The sequence below is a fragment of the Coptis chinensis genome, chromosome 8 (genome assembly GCF_015680905.1).
Source record: "Coptis chinensis isolate HL-2020 chromosome 8, ASM1568090v1, whole genome shotgun sequence".
In the NCBI taxonomy this organism is placed as follows: domain Eukaryota; kingdom Viridiplantae; phylum Streptophyta; class Magnoliopsida; order Ranunculales; family Ranunculaceae; genus Coptis; species Coptis chinensis.
The window spans coordinates 54552413-54569115 of record NC_141463.1 but is presented as its reverse complement, the minus strand read 5'-3'; the positions used below and the strand labels follow the sequence as shown (position 1 = coordinate 54569115).

The 16703-nt window shown below is 36.5% G+C and overlaps 1 protein-coding gene and 1 long non-coding RNA gene across 3 annotated transcripts; both read left to right on the top strand.

Moving 5' to 3' along the window:
- The first annotated feature begins 6363 nt into the window (after nucleotides 1-6363).
- Nucleotides 6364-13205, top strand: LOC147481977 (external alternative NAD(P)H-ubiquinone oxidoreductase B3, mitochondrial-like). Of its 2 annotated transcripts, none has more exons than XM_086576293.1 (10): nucleotides 6364-6538; nucleotides 7387-7645; nucleotides 8656-8862; nucleotides 9254-9504; nucleotides 9807-10026; nucleotides 10177-10281; nucleotides 11317-11589; nucleotides 11693-11814; nucleotides 12676-12795; nucleotides 12898-13205. In XM_086576293.1, the coding sequence occupies exons 1-10, from the start codon at nucleotides 6435-6437 to the stop codon at nucleotides 12983-12985; spliced, it is 1749 nt and encodes a 582-aa protein (XP_086432419.1). In that variant the 5' UTR covers nucleotides 6364-6434; the 3' UTR covers nucleotides 12986-13205. The 2 variants fall into 2 exon arrangements, with proteins under 2 accessions (XP_086432419.1, XP_086432421.1); XM_086576295.1 differs by having other exon boundaries at nucleotides 6453-6591.
- A 1082-nt stretch (nucleotides 13206-14287) lies between these two features.
- On the top strand, nucleotides 14288-16485 carry LOC147481976 (uncharacterized). The gene is made up of 4 exons (XR_015203942.1): nucleotides 14288-14591; nucleotides 14655-14755; nucleotides 14835-14921; nucleotides 15008-16485. It is a non-coding gene; the product is annotated as an uncharacterized LOC147481976 (long non-coding RNA).
- The last annotated feature ends 218 nt before the right edge of the window (nucleotides 16486-16703 follow it).

Genomic DNA, 16703 nt, shown 5'->3' with positions numbered 1-16703 from the left:
TGTTTAAATCTTTTGGGTGAAATGGATTTCACTCTTCAATACAATTTTTTCCGATCTACTGGGAAAAATAATGGAGGCTTATATCGATGATATAGTCGTTAAATCGAAGGATACGGGTGATCATCTTTCCGATCTTTAACTTGTGTTTGATAGGCTTAACAAGTATAACATGAGACTCAATCTCGCCAAATGTTCTTTTGGGCCTATCTTCTGGAAAATTTCTGGGATACCTCATGACTCGTAGAAGTATTGAGGCTAGTCCTGATCAGATACGCACTGTTATTGATATGTCATCACCCAAAAATAAGAAGACAATTCAACAACTTACTAGTCGGCTTGCCGCTTTTCATAGATTTATTTCTAAATATTCCGATCGTTGTCATCCCTTCTTCCAGACTTTAAAGATGGCGTCAACTTGGAACATTGATTATGAGATGACATTGCAACAACTGAAGAAATACTTGGTCAATCCTCCTATATTGACAAATCCTTCAACAGGTCAACCTAGTGGCATATACCTGGCAGCTACAACTCAAGCTGTTAGTGCTGTTCTTTTCATTGATGATGGTAGACCTGTATTTTTTATCAGAATCAAGTAGATTAGCCGAATGGAAAAGTTATCTTAATGCATATAGCAATGTCTTTGAAAGTCGTACTACTGAAAAAAGATATGCTCTGGCTTCTTTGATAGCTGATTTTTCGATTGATGATTCTCCTATTGACGATTTATTGCGCCAGGAAGAATCTATGGAAGACATTCTGCAGCCGCTAACTGGGGGCGACGAAGACCAACATGAAAACGCAATTCCTAATCCTATTGACCTATGTATTGTTTACTCAGATGGCTCCCATAGTAAATCTGGGTCTGGAATTGGATGTGTTTTTGTTAAACCCGGTGGAGAAAAGATTGGAAAATCTGTGCGACTTGGCTTCGCCGCTTCAAATAACGAAGCCGGTATGAGGATGTCATTTGTGCCTTGAGAATAGCTTTGACACTGGGGGCGCGAAAACTCCAGTTATACACGGAATTTTCGCCTTGTTGCAAATCAGTTTGGTGGGTCTTTTGAAGCAAGAGATTAGCGTAAGGCGGCTTATCTTAGTTTGATACATAGTCTTGCTCGACAATTTGATAGCATCTCTATCACTCAAAGACCCCAAAATGACTTACGTCATGCAGATTAATTGGCTTATCTCTTCGCCGCCGTTAGAAGCGAAGGGCTTGACATATCACTTTTGCAGTCATCTTTTCATCAGTCTAAGTTTGAACGTTTTACGCCTTTTAGTTCATTACTATCATTCTGAAAAAATCGTGACGGTTACCACATTTAGCCGTCGACATTTTAAGTTTAAATGCTTTTACGCCGCTTAGTTCATTACTATCATTAAAAAAAATCTAACGGTTACCACATTTAGCTTCACAAATTTTAAGTTTGAACGCTTTTAATTTAGTTAGTTCTATAATACTATCATTCTGAAAAAATCGACGGTTACCACATTTAGCTTTGTCGGTCTAAGTTTGAATCGTTTTACGCCGCTTTTAGTCATTATTATCGCTATTAACAAAATCGGCGACGGTTACTACGTTTAACCGTCGGTCTAAGTTTGAACGTTTTTTACGCTCGCTTAGTTCGTTACTATCACTATAACAAAATCTGATAAAATTATCACGTTTAGCTTTATCAGTCTAAGTTTGAATGTTTTTACGCTCGATTAGTCCGTTACTATCACTACGACAATATCCGACTAAGTCATCGCGTTTCGTTTTGTCAGCCGAAGTTCGAACGTTTTTACACTCGCTTAGTCTAATTTTGTTGAGTTAAGTTAGCATTGGGGGCATTTTTCTCAACATGGGGGCGTCTCGTTCTATTTCATTTCAATTGCATAAATCTACAACATTGTCAGTTTTCCGCAGGTATGTTATCTGACATAACAACAATATTCAATAACAAACCCATCTTTATTTTTATTTTTCATCAAAAGAAGTTTTAGCTCTATGGTATTACATTCACATGATTACCTAATCAATTGTCTCTGTCAATTGTCTTACGATTGTTCGATTAAATCTTAATTTTCATCTTCGAAAATCTGCATTCGCTTCGCTTTAGCGCTTCGGTTAACTATTTTCCTTGATCATTCCTTTTTCTAAGGCATTGTGCCGCTCTTTCTCAACGACACTTCTGTCAGTTTCTTTAATTCATCTACGACATTAATTGACGCCTTTCTGTGCTAAACTTTTCTCCGTCAACTCTTTATGAATATAATTTGCTCCTAATACCGCCGTTTCTCCGTGCGGCGAGAATTCGCATTACGTCAACTTTCTTCGCGAAAACTTTATTCAGGTTCATTATTTTTTCTAAGGCATTGTGCCGATCTTTCTACGGAAAAATTTCCGAGCGAAAATTTTCGTCAGCTTCATTATTTTTTCTAAGGAATTGTGCCGATCTTTCTACGAAAAATTTTCCGAGCGAAAATTTTCGTCAACGTCATTATTTTTTCTAATGCATTGTGCCGATATTTCTAAGAGAAATTTTCCAAATGAAATTTTTTGACAGCTTCATTATTTTTTCTAAGACATTAAGCCGAACTTTCTGAGCGAAATTTTCCGAAGCTCGTACAACCGTCGTTTTTCTGTGCGGCAAAAAATCGCATTACGTTAACTTTCTAAGCGAAAAATTTATTAAACTTTTTTATTTATTTTTCTACGGCATTGTGATCTTTCCGTTTGAAACTTTTCGTCAATATCTTTTACTTGTAATTCCGTCGTTTCAACCTGTGACGAAAATATAAATCTTTTCGTTAGTCTTTCAGACTTAACCAAAATTTGAAGCTAACTGAAAAAAAAAATACTGACATACCTGTTTTATGCTGTCGAATTTTTTTGCCACCGCTTTGTCATATTCTTCGAACTTTTCTCCGTCTTCTTCGGCAACCCAAAATAACTCAATAATTGCGCAATTTCTTTGCTTAACGGAATTGCACTCCCGCAACTTAATCGTGAGTAGGCCGTTACTACTTCATCTTCTTCGACTTTCGTTTCAAATTCATACACTTCGTCCATCTCAAATCTCTCGAATACTAGTATTTTTCGTAGTTCTTCAAGTGACCATCGCCGTGGCATGGCGTTGTACATTTGTTGTATCTGTCACCTTCTTTCCACCTTACCAAGTCTACGATCGTCATTGAGTCTTCTTCGTCTCGATTATCTTTCGCCCGTATAATATGGTCATTTATACCTGCGGCTAAAAAAAAAAAATAAATAAAAATCGTCAGATAGCTCAAAAATCCGGGTTCACTTGATCCAAATGGGGTGCACCGGGCCAAATCGAGTGCAACGCAAGTACGGTGCCCTTACTTTGCTGCCGCTTGCACCATATCCTATTTGTTACAACAATTTTCAAAACGGGCCCCATCTCTCGCCTCCATAGCGTTTCCTCCACAGATGTTCGAGTTTTTGGCACGTCCAAAGCTTCCTCCACCTACACTCTTGTAGTAGCTACTGGGGTGGGAACCCCCAATACAAATAATGAAAGAAAGGGTGAACCACCACCACTTGCATACTTATCTTCAGCTTCTGCCTTCAGAAAATCCTGTGTTGGTAGCATAGGCATTGGTATGAGCGGTTGTTTCAATACCAGATTAATATAATGGGTTCCTTTTCTGGAATCCTTCAACGACCAAGAACCGCCGCAGAAATTTCTTTGTTGCTATATAGGCCTTCTTTGTCTCGCTAATTTACTTTGTAACTTTATTTCCTCCAAATCATCTAATGAGCCCTCGTCATTGTCTTCCTAGAAGCCGAGACTCAATTTTTATTCTACATCATCTGAGAAACAAGTGAACAAGTCATGGGCCTTTTTGAGTCCATTGTCCGAGTTTACCAATTTCTCATTATCAACTAGAGTTCGTATGCCTTTATCTAATAGTATTAAGGACTTGGCTCCTCGCCGAATTTGTATTTGACTCTCGAATCCCTTGTTCTACTCCCCTTGTGTCCCCAATTGCTTCTCATCCTTCTCCTCGCTCAGATCGATCATTTGAATCACTCCATGCTTTGCGGGTTTTGATGATTCTAGGCATTTCAAACCAAAGCCCCCCCGAGGTTATGTATAAATGGCGTTTGCTTGAGCCAAATTTGCGTAAAGTTTCCGATGATTCAGATTGTTTATTGGCCAAGTCTCGAACAGTTACAGTGATGTAGTTGAAATTGAGGAAAAGGCAGAAATCAATGTTTGGTTTTTCGGTTTTAGCTTGCCTTTTGAGGTAAGGCAGGAGACCGTAATCCTTTTATACACCTTTTTATGGTTTCTCCAACCAACAATTAAGCAGTCCCAACGTATTTTGGATGGATCAAACTGAAAAACACTTATCTAATCCGAATTCTTATCTACTCCACATTCTTTTCTAATCCAATTTCGTCTCTAATCTTAATTCTTATCTACTCTACATTCTTATCCGCAACCTTTGAATCCAATTCGTAGTTAAATTCATTTTCTTTCTATTATTACTAAACTGCCATTACATTTAATTTCAACGGTCTAATCCTAATATCGCTATTCCGCTGGCATGCGTCGTCGAAATCAACTTTCGTATTATTACGTAATGCGTTCGGTACAGTTTTCAGCAATCAATTTCTTTTGAAATTTTTTCTGTGCATCTTTTATTTTTTCTGTGCATTTTTCAACCATTTTTTAACTACATTGCGTCCCGTATACGTTAAATTGACATTATTTCGTTCCCGATAATTCACGAATTTTTCCCAATTATCCATTTTCCTATCGTTTACGTTAACACGACACTTTGTTATATATTCCGCTTACTCTTTTCTTATTCCAAGTTTTTCTTAATTTTTCTTCTCTTCTTTGCCATGTGAACTTTGTTTGCATGACAAAGAGGGGGCGGTGTTTCGACCCCCACCTACGTGGCAAACATCCATTACTAGGGGTCTCTATTTTATTCATTTAATCGATAGGGCTAAAGCCCAATTTGCAATACCATGGATCAATGTACAGGCCCATTAACTCATATGTCTAAAGTTGAACCTTAGACATATGGCTTGCCACTAATGTATATTGATTTATGTCCAGATTCATTTATTATCAAAGAGATAATTATCAGTTGAAAGTTATAGTCTATCATAATTACTCAAGCTACAAGATTACTTGAGCTACAAGGACTCTCTACTATACCTATATAAATACCAAACTGTTTTTCATAAGGAACTACGTGGAAACTTGATCCCTAGAGAATAGATATTGGGTACGTAGGCAGCCATTATTTGGTTCAGTTTCATCTCCCCCAACATAAAATTCCTCTGTTTCTTAGTGTGTTCTTTTTACTGAATTTCTCGTTGTGTTACGGCGGTTTCTTGCCAAAACACATCGTCTGAGGATTCAATATCTACAGGAAGATGAATAAACTAAACAAATTGAAAATAATAGAAACATCAAGACTTACAAATCAATGGCTTCCTTCATCATCAATGAGAGTTTCTTATTCGTCTCAGTGAGAGCTCTTCAATTTTTTCCAAACGATCATTCAAAACCAAAAGGAGAAGAAAACGTTTCGGCTTTGGAGGAAGGAGATGAAAATTTGAGAAAAGGGTTTAGTTTTCAATTTTTAGGTTTTGTATTACTAACGCGAACAGTAGAATCATGCATGAGTTTTGTTTTTTTTTTCTCTCGAAATATTTGAAAAGACCAAAAAGTATTTTAAGAAATTACAAAGTACACCAATACTAAGGTTATTTTGGTAATTACCAAATTAATTATTTTTTAAATAGGGAATTTTTTAAAATTTTGGCTGACGTGGCTCACTGTGAGCATCTTGAAAGAACCGATATTAGTGTAGGTAGGATATTGGACTTTCGTATTTTAAATTCATTCAAATCTTAAGTCTACACAGGTTTTAAATTTTTGACATTTAATCATTAAAAAAAAAAACTTGACTGGACCGTTTAGAGTCCGATTAGTCTGCCTAGCCCGCCTAATCGGTCTACCGATTTTTTATACAATTTGGGCCTAGGCAAGTCGGTTGAGCACCGCTTAGCCTAGAGCCCACCTAGACCGATTTTTAGAACACTGATAAAGTGATAATTTCTCAAAGACAAAACAGGTGACAATTTATTTTTTGAAAATTGACCTAAACCATGGCAAAACTGATGATCCCGGCACATAAAGTCCATGAAATTTCGATTTGAAATAGAAATGTTTGTTCATTTTTTGGACCATCAATTACAACCAAACCAACGTGCTTATTTAAACACATTGAATAGTCGGTTTCCAAATCAGCTGGATACCCTACTAAAAATTATTTTCTTGGACGACAAGTTAAGGTAAGGAAATAAAAAGAAGCCGCATTTCACGAACGACTTATAAAACCGCACCTCTCTCTCTGTTTTCATTTATAATAGATCTGCCGTAAGAAAGGCTTACACCATGGCCATGGGCAGTAGGGTTTTAGCTTTATATCACAAAACTTCAAACACTCTTCGTAGTTACCACCCTCATCTTCCCAAACTCATTGCCGTCGTCGCTGTCGGGTTTGTTATAGAAACTTTTCTTTTTGGTTGTTGGTAAATAATAACTTAATGACGTACGTATTGTTTGTGGTAACAATAAATATATGTCTTTTATTTATCTACATTGCACTAGTTGAATAAATGATGGGAAAAATGTGATTTTTACGACTTTTTTTTTTTGTTTTGGTAAATGTTATATTTGGATTATTGAAAAGGTACAATGGAATATATGTTAGGGACTTGGGGGGAAACAGAGTTTGTTTTTTTGGTGTTTGGTGTAATGAATGATTGTAGAACGATTTGGTAGTGAGTTGTGAATGGTGTAATAATGTCTATGTATTTTTGGACAGCCCGTTAAATGCACCGAATGACATTTATATTGTATACAGTTTGTGAGTTATATGACACGTACCTCTCGTTCTGTTTTTCATGACCCTGCCTTGTTATGATCTAGTTTGGAATGTCCGTTTCCCTGTATTATTTGTAGAATTTTCATTAGAAGTATGCTTTGAAACAGACTTGAAATTTTGTTAGGTGGTATGCTGTATGTGGAAAGAGATTATTTCTAGTCTCATTATATTTGGTAAAAGTTTGTGCTGAAAAAAATAACATGTATGCATAAAACTAATGATTTTAGTGTCCTTAGGTAAGGACTATGGAGGGTTTCATACGCTGTGTTTAATTTTTTTTCCAGAGGTTGTTATGTGTAACACTACCTCTACTACGTGTTTTTCATGTATAAAACATGAAATTTCATGTCCTACCTCTTCACCATCTTTTTACTGTTTCTCATATATCTAGTGCATTTCTGCAAAAGTGCTTGTTTCTTGTTTCTAGCCTCTGCTTTATAATCATGCTGATTACTACAGTGGTGGGGGTTTTGTGGCTTATAACACACTCAATGGTTCAAATACTGTTGATCCATCTGTCAAAAAGAAGAGGGTGGTCGTTCTCGGAACTGGGTGGGCAGGAACCAGTTTCTTGAAAGATCTCGATAGTTCCCAATATGATATTCAAGTGGTATCACCTCGTAATTACTTTGCTTTTACACCCTTGTTGCCGAGTGTCACATGTGGCACAGTGGAACCAAGGAGCATTGTTGAGCCAATTCGCAACATAATGAAGAAGGTAAGGGCAATTTGGATAAGATGTAGCGTGCATTTTTTTTTTCTTAAGATTGCACTGTAATTATAGGCTATCACATACATTCATACTATTTTTGGCATTTCTAAGTTCGCATTATGCAAAAGAAATCCGTAATACGGATGGAAAAAAAGATAGCCTCTAATGCTAGTTTATTAAGAATATTGTTCTCTTTTTATGGCATTTTTTTTTATTTGGATGGGTATCGGTTATTCTATTATAGGATATATGACAAGATTGCACAAAGGAAAATAGAGAAACTAGAAAAATGGAAATGATTTTGGGATCTTAGAACAGAGGAAAATTGTTATGGGATGACCTGTAGTACGTGTCCACTGAATATGGATCACTGAAACTGTTTTTCCTGCTGCAGATATCATATTACTTGTATGGCTTAATACTTTTCTAACTCTGCTGGTTATGGTTTTGCTTAATTCACAACTATGCAGCTTAGACCTTTCTTGGTATAAAGCTAAAGATTGTATAGTGCAAATGTACGGGTGTGTTAAGTTAGATACGAGTGTTTTGAAAGGGTGTGTTGCTAGAAGATGGTTTGATGTATGCATAATTCCATCGGAATTCTTCATTTGTATTCTTCTATAACAAATCCTTCCATGGTTTCATTGGGGTGTAATAACTCATCGGTCATATTTTTCTTTGCATTCTGTTGCTCTGTATCAAGTGTGGGTTTGAAAGCAGTATTAGGAGAAAGTGTCGTGTGCATGTCAGTTTCGTTGTCTAACAAAGAGTTCTGCAAATTTTCATTCTGGTACAAATATAAGATAAGATAAGAAAATGGAAGTTGAATAGAAAATTTTCCGTTTAGCATATCTTCTAGGACTTGGGATAACCTATAGCATGCATGTCACCATTGGGAAGAGACCAAGGTGCATATGTATTTGCAAGACTATTTGTGCTAATTATACTATTTATTTAACCTCTTACTGGATATGATTTACTGTAGTTAATGAGACTTGTTTTTCAATTGTATGCAGAAAGGTGGAGATATCGGATTTTTGGAAGCTGAATGCTTTAAGATTGATCCACAAAACAAGAGTGTTCACTGCCGTTCTGTTAAACAAGCTAACTTGGAAGGAAAAGAAGAATTCATTGTTGATTATGACTACTTGGTAGTAGCCATGGGAGCTCGTTCGAATACATTCAATACACCTGGTGTCGAAGAGCATACCCATTTCTTGAAGGTTAATATATTTTTTTCTTGGGTTCTGTCTTCTGCAAAAGTACGATCTGTAAGAGTTTTGTAGAACGTAGAAAGCTTATTCCTTGCACCAGTTCATTCAAACTGATGATATAGATAGAAAATTTAGGATGAGTGGTACTGCTTCACTCATTTTGGAATCTAATACAACATCTCTAACTAGTATGACTTCATATTGTTTTGTTTTTGGTAAAGTGTCATAATTTTATTGGAATCAGAACAAAAAAGCAAGTATGTGGTAGGAATGTAGGATGAGGTATCCTACTACAAAGCAAAGGAGAAATCGTAAAAAATATATTCGGAAGCACGTCTAGTTTATATCCTTTAAAGTGTTGCTTGTAGTGTTTTCTAAAAGAAATGCTCCCTTTGTGCAGGAAATAGAGGATGCTCAAAACATTCGTAGGAATGTGATTGACTGTTTTGAGAAGGCCAGCCTTCCCAACTTAACTGAGGAAGAGAGGAAGAAAAATCTACATTTTGTAGTTGTTGGCGGTGGTCCAACAGGTGTGGAATTTGCTGCAGAACTTCATGATTATATTAAAAAAGATCTGAGCAAGCTGTATCCTACCGTTAAGGATCTGGTGAAGATAACTCTTCTTGAGGCTGCAGATCATATTTTGGGCATGTAAGTAAAAATATGATTCCTTACATATCTTCTCCCATTTCGATCAAAGCAGTAGTGTGTGTGGATACTAATTAACTTAACTCATGTAGTGCAAATATGGAACTTTCCTTTTGTGAAGGATATAGTTTTCTTCTACATTACTGTGGAAACTTGAGCAGCCTAGTTAAATCACGTGGAAACTTTACATCTGATTGTGTAAATAAATGAAAATAAATTTCTTACTTATTTTATTGATATGTTCATTATAAATTAATTCTCTGTTTATAAACCTTTCTCCAGCTTACTTGATTATTGCTTTACAGGTTTGATAAAAGAATCACGGAATTTGCTGAAGAAAAATTTCAGAGAGATGGCATTGATGTAAAATTAGGGTCTATGGTTGTAAAAGTGACTGATAAGGACATTTGTACAAAAGAGAAATCAAAGGAAGGCGTTTCTTCTATCCCATATGGAATGATTGTCTGGTCGACCGGCATTGGAACCCGTCCTGTTATATCAGAGTTCATGAAGCAAGTCGGCCAGGTTTGTTGCTCTAATCCTTTGTCTGTATCAGATCCTTGATTTATATTATATTTGACTTTATAGTTATTTCTTTCTTGCACTAGTTATGATGAGGTTACAGTTGGATGTAGTTAGATTGTATTTATCGAACATCATTTACTATGTCCTCAGGTTAATAGGCGTGCTTTAGCAACTGATGAGTGGCTCCGGGTTGATGGTTCTGACAGCATTTACGCACTTGGTGATTGTGCTAGTATAAATCAACGGAAAGTCATGGTAAGTGCATGTTTCTTGATTTTATAGTTAAACCTCTGTTTAGCTTGACGGTTCCTTTTTTTTTTAGGAACAAACCTTAAGCAGGTTATGCACTGCCATGTGCTCTGTAACTTCAGAAAGACACCGATGTTCAAATTAATATATTTGACTAAAGATTATGAATTAAGCTTATTAAGGTATTCAAAAATGACATGGCATTCTATTTTACAATAGACATATCTAGAGCAGATCCTGGTGCAACTGTGTGTCAGTTGTATATAAAATTTAGGTCTTTAGTTTTTGTATGCCCTAAATATATGTTTGTGCAAACTCCGGTAATTATGCTTAAGGAGTTCCAAGGACTTTGTATTTCTTGTCCTTAGTTGCAAGATCCTTCTACACGAGGTGGATCACTGTTGCAATACCTGCTAAGTTCTTTGAGAAAATATTTAACAAATATGCTATATATTTTTGTAATGAGATAATAAAGTGAGGTCTTTGAACATGAATAAACTTGTACTGTAGTAATATGCAACTTCTGAATTTTCAATTAAACTTAGATGTGACTTGAGAAATATGAGAACCAATCTAATTTCCATCTTTCATTTCTGAAGATTAACATAAGTGATATATACTTATATAGTAGTACGAGAAGAGATACTAAAACAGGTATATACAAAATAAACAAATCCCGATCTAATGGTTTGACACTAATAGGAACTTTGAAACTGAAATTCATGCCTGGTAAATTTCCAACAAACTCAGCATGCTCCCTTTTTATGCTTTGGCTTAGTTAAGTTCTCTCTTGTTTTTTTTAAAATTTAATACTGATAGTATACTCAAACCTTTTATTTTTCAAGCTGCAAACACCTCTATGATGAATTTGATTTTTAAATTGTCTGTCTCATCATAAACTTGCTCTCAATATTCTAGTTAAATAAGTATCAACCTTGGTTACAATCAGATCTTCATTTAATTGTGAAGAATAGTGCTTTAAGTTCGTTTATCGTGGATTCTTCTTATACTAATATATATTAATTTCCTGTATGCTTTCAGGATGATATTGCGGACATATTTAAAAAAGCAGACAAAGATAACTCTGGCACACTAACTGTTAAAGAACTCCAAGATGTCGTTAACGACATTTGCGAAAGGTACCCTCAGGTGCAGCTTTATATGAAGAATAAAAGTATGAAAAACATTGTACAACTTTTGGAGGAATCAAAAGGAGATAATGAAAAGGAGTCGAAGGAACTAGATATAGAAAGGTTTAAGTCTGCTCTTTCAGCTGTGGATTCAAAAATGAAATTTCTTCCTGCTACGGCTCAAGTAAGTGTTTAACAGATCTCCTGGTGTGTGTTTTTTTTGTGTTAAAGCTTTAAAGTTTGAAACATTTGAATATCGATGAACCTTTTCCATGGTGATATTTCAGGTTGCTGCTCAACAAGGTCAATATTTAGCAAAGTGCTTCAACCGTATGAATGAATGTGAACAAACTCCAGAAGGTCCTCTTAGAATGAGGAAAGATGGACGCCATAGGTTTCATCCATTTAGGTATAAGTTAAAGCTCTCAATGAGCTTTTGTTTTTGTTTTTTTTTTCTGCGTTTCCTTTATAGATAACTTCCAGAGCTCAATTAGTTTATGTACTCTTGCATGCTTGAGTCTGAAGTTCTAAACCCTTTTGATTGGTAAGCCTGTTTTAAATGAGATCAGTAACTCTTTGATGTTGGCGGGGTTCGAGCCCCAGACCTTTGGTATCATCACCCAAAGGTTTTACCGACTTTGCTAGTCGGCACCTGCTCTGAACCCTTTTTGGGGTTAGAGTTTCTTGATAATGGCAATATGTTATTTTATTCTTGCAATATTGGATAATTATGTTATTGATATCACTGCGGCGTCCAATATGCCTTATCCAGATTAGAGAAAAGGGTACTTAACTCCTGCTGTTCCTTTTGACTATTATCATCCATATGCTTTCTGCCCTTTGCTCATATTCATTCTCTTCAGTTTCCCTCAGACCAATCCGACGTATTGGGGTGCTGTTAATTGTCTATTATATGAAGATTCAGCCATTATCTAGTTTCTTTGTTTTTGAAGATCTTATGCAGCGTATTAATTCCTTCATGAATGGTTTCAAATTCCGATGCCTAATGCTTCTATTTTTCAATTTATAAAATGAAAAACCTATCTGTCTTTATTAGTAAACTCTGTCGTATTTGTCTTTGCTCTTGATTGTAATTTGGATCTCTTCGTTCTAGGTAACCAGCTTCTATCGATTTGAAGCTTGTATCAGGGTCTTTGATCTCCCACAAAAAATAAAGTGACATATATCTTGAATGACATGTGATGAGAAGAAAGTATTTTCAGTGGTTGTTCAAGCATTGATATCTCACCTCCTCTTTATGTCTTGTCAGGTACCGCCATTTGGGACAGTTTGCTCCACTTGGAGGAGAGCAAACAGCATTTCAGCTGCCTGGTGATCATGTCTCAATTGGTTACAGCTCACAATGGCTATGGTATTCTGTTTATGCAAGGTAACATCCTGATTATTTTGTTCTACAAGTTGGTTTTTTGAATGTTAATCAGTCAATGTGGTGACTGCGAGTTATTAACTGGTCGTTTTGGCTTATTTCCAGTAAACAAGTCAGCTGGCGCAACAGGATGTTAGTGGTTTCTGACTGGACTAGGCGATTCATTTATGGAAGGGACTCGAGTCGCATTTGAGGCAATAGTATAAACTACATATAAATTTTTTTGTATGTTTACCATTGCTTAGTTTTTAAAGTCTGTCTGATGACCATATAATGCGGTTAAAGGGATTTTGTTTTCACTTGGTACTTAGATTTGTTGAGTTTTTATCAATTTTAGGGTTTAATTGCTATATTACTCTTTCTTATAATGTGGATTCCTGAGATATTTAAGTGACAAGTTTTTGTTTGTCTAAGCTGGTTCTCTAATGCATGAATAAAGACTGAACTAATAAAAGTAGCTCATTGTATGCTTAGATATTTAATTATTATCTTTCTTGTATCTGCATATAATAGATATTCGAATGTAGAGGTAATACCGTAATTGAGTTGGGCTACATTTGTCTATAAGCTGTTCTTCATAATCTGTAGTTCTGTACGAAGGCTTACGTTGTTGAACATATAATACAAGTCGCTTTTGATGTAATTATGTCTACTCTTTATCATTCAACAGTCCACTTTACACGTCTAGATATCTCAAATTATTAGAAGACCTCAAGGCAAGTACGAAAGAACAGATGACTGTAGGAATGAAGTACCATAAGAAAGAAAACCAGCTCTTCATTAAAAACCATGATCAACTGTGAAGTTCCATTTGAATTTTGCCTTGAAGTTCGAGAGTCTATATATGTATATTGTTGTTGTTGTTGTTGCGAGTATATCTTAAGGACACTGTATTTCCGAACACCTGGCTGGGAGATCTGGACTCAATACCAAAGGTCAGAACAATAAGGATCCAACCGAATTCATCTTAAAATTAAGACAAAGAAAGAGGTTATTCAGTGATGCTACTTGGCAATTAAGAATTCGCTTACATAAGTTGATCCTGCCGCTGGGTTTTAATGGGCACTATAAAAGTTTACTATCCAGATTTCAGTCTTGTACTGTTGTACACCTTTCCCATGTTTCGTTAGAATTGGATTAGTCTTGGATTGAAATTGAAGTTGTCTTGGAGCACTGACAATGAACATGTTTCTGGCCAGACCCAATGGTCATAAATTAGGCAGGGAGTGGAAGGGTCGTGCCCACGTGCAGTCTGACGTTGTAACTGGAATGTAGAACTTATAAACTTCTACAGCATATAACGAAGAGTGAAGACAGAAATCCCATCTAGTATTGAGAAAAGGAGACGAAGAAATAGTACTAGATAGAAGGAAAACAGAGTGGGTCTTACTCGTAATACTAGCCAACTCATTGTAACTATGTATTGGACAAAAACTGATTTTGGCAATTCCTGGGATGATTATCAGTCTATATCGTTTAGGGGACGACTATAACACATGGTCCAGCACCAAAAATAGTTGCGATTTTATCGGAAAAAAAAAAAAAAAAAAAAAAAAAAAAAAAAAAAAACTGCCCGAGAAAATAAACACTCTTCTCTTCTCGTGTCTCTTCAAATTTCAAACCCAAAAATAATATGTAAGAAATAGAAAATTGAAATAACCCAAAAATTTCCACTCCAAAATCAAACCCAGCTAAGTTGACCCCAAGCGAAACCCATCTCCCATTCACTGTTCCCGTCTTCAAAACGAGTCAAATGTGATAAAGATCAAGTCTTTGGACTCTCAAAGACGTGTGACCAGGTAAATTGATTTGTTGAGGTTTCGTTTGTTAATTTGATCTAATTGATTGATTGGTTGATGTAGTGTCGACAAAGAACATCCCGTTTGTTGGCTAACTGTAAGAACCAGAGAAATAATAAGAAGTCTTGTTGTATCAAATATTGCCAACAATGCCTTTTGAATAGGTTTGATTCCAACTTCATTTTTTTTTTTCATTTCCTTGTTGCCAGATTTGTTTCGATTTAATTACATTCTGTCTTAAAGATATGGAGAGGAAGCAGAAGAAGTGGTGTTGTTGAATGAATGGAAATGTCCTAAATGTAGATACATCTGTAATTGTAGTCATTGCATGTAAGTAGTCCTTGTTATTTTTTTTTTACCCAAGCAGAATTAAATTTTAATATGTAGTGACAATGTATGTGTTTCTTCTTATATAGGAAGAAGAAAGGTCAAAAAACTACTAGAATACTTGTGCCTACTGCAAAGGCCACTGGCTTTTCTTCGGTTTCAGATGGAAAGACCTTTAAGAAGCCCCGAGTCCCATTTCCAGTGGACGGAGGCGGCACAGAAATAGTTTGATGCCTTGAAGAAGAGGATTGTCAAGGCGCCGGTTCTAGCTCGGATTTTTAAAAGCTCTTTGAAGTGGATACGGATGGATGCGTCGGGTTTGGCGATCGGTGCTGAGGAGGGAAAGCCGATTGCATTTTTAGCAATTGCTAGGCCGAGGCAGGCTTTCCCTTTCTGACCTTACGTAAACCAACTCGCATCTCTTACGCTCTCCTTCTGCCAAGAGCATCAAATTTGCCCGTTTTCAGGCCGAAGACCTATTTGAGGTCAAGGTGCCACCAGGGAACAGATGGCTTTGGTCCAGCAAATGGGGAATATAAAAGGAATGCAGGCTAGCTTGAGCTGCCAAGGCATCGAGACCTGGAGACGGGGTATTTTTTGGTATGATCTTCAATCTTCAGGATACAATTCCTAGACATCCAATGCTGAGTGTACTCACCTTTAATGGTCTGAACAACAACCAAAGAATCTGATTCAAACCATACCTGCTGCATTCCATAGAGCGCAGTTTGAGTGAGCGTTGCCAAGGTAAAATCAGGGTGCTTCGAAGAGAAGCGTAGGATCGGTGCTTCACTCGATAGAAGCGCGGAGAAAGGGTCTTATGGAGCTCGTGTGGAACATTCGGGCGCATTTCTAATCCATATGAGAAGAAGTGTTTGGATGCAGAACTGAAGCTTGTTGGAGAGTATGGGCTTCGATGTAAGAGAGAACTATGGAGGATTTAGTATGTCCTCAGTTGCATTCGCCGATGCTGGAGAGACTAGTGAGGTTGTATATATTGCCTGAAAGATATGAGTACAGAGAACTTGTTTCTATGCATGTCTATCAATGGAGTATAATGCTAAGGGGTACTAGGTATCAATGGAGTTCAGATTACTGCACGGATATTCTGTCGTCGAAGGAGTTTGTGATTCATGGGATTTCTCAAAAAATGGTGAAGCTTTCTAGCACAATGAGTTAGGAGCATTTTCAGATCAATGGAGTGGTGTTGCTGCTATTTTCAGCTTGCTCTCTATCTTTTACTTGTTTGAAGGTTCAATGGCGTCCAGTTCAGATGAGGTTCCGGTGTGGGAAAGAAGGGCCTTTTGCAACATGCTTCCAGTGTGGGAAAGAAATTCTGTCAGAGTTTTGACTACAAGTTCTATCAGAGTTAAGGATACTTATGCAAGTTGAGTTCTGTCTGATCTTTGTATATGACTGGTAGAAAGAAGTTGAGCTATTTCTGTCTGTTACCTATTTCTGATCTTTGTAACAGTTCACAACTAATGGTTTTCACTTAATGATCTTTGGGATTATATTTTCACTTAATGGTTTCTAAATTCTAATGTGAATACGCTGTTTTTAGTTCCTTGTCCTTATAGAGTCTGATTTCCATTATCTTCGGATATATACTTAAAACATTCAATTTCAGCACAAGGAGTATAGGAGTTCAGGGGGGTGTGAAATGGACAGTACGTGTAGTGTGGTTGAAATGGACAGTACATGTAATATGGTGGCTCTCTGCTGGGCTTAAGTTCTGACTTCTTAGAGAAATGTTGGAAACATTAACATTGTAGTATAATGAAG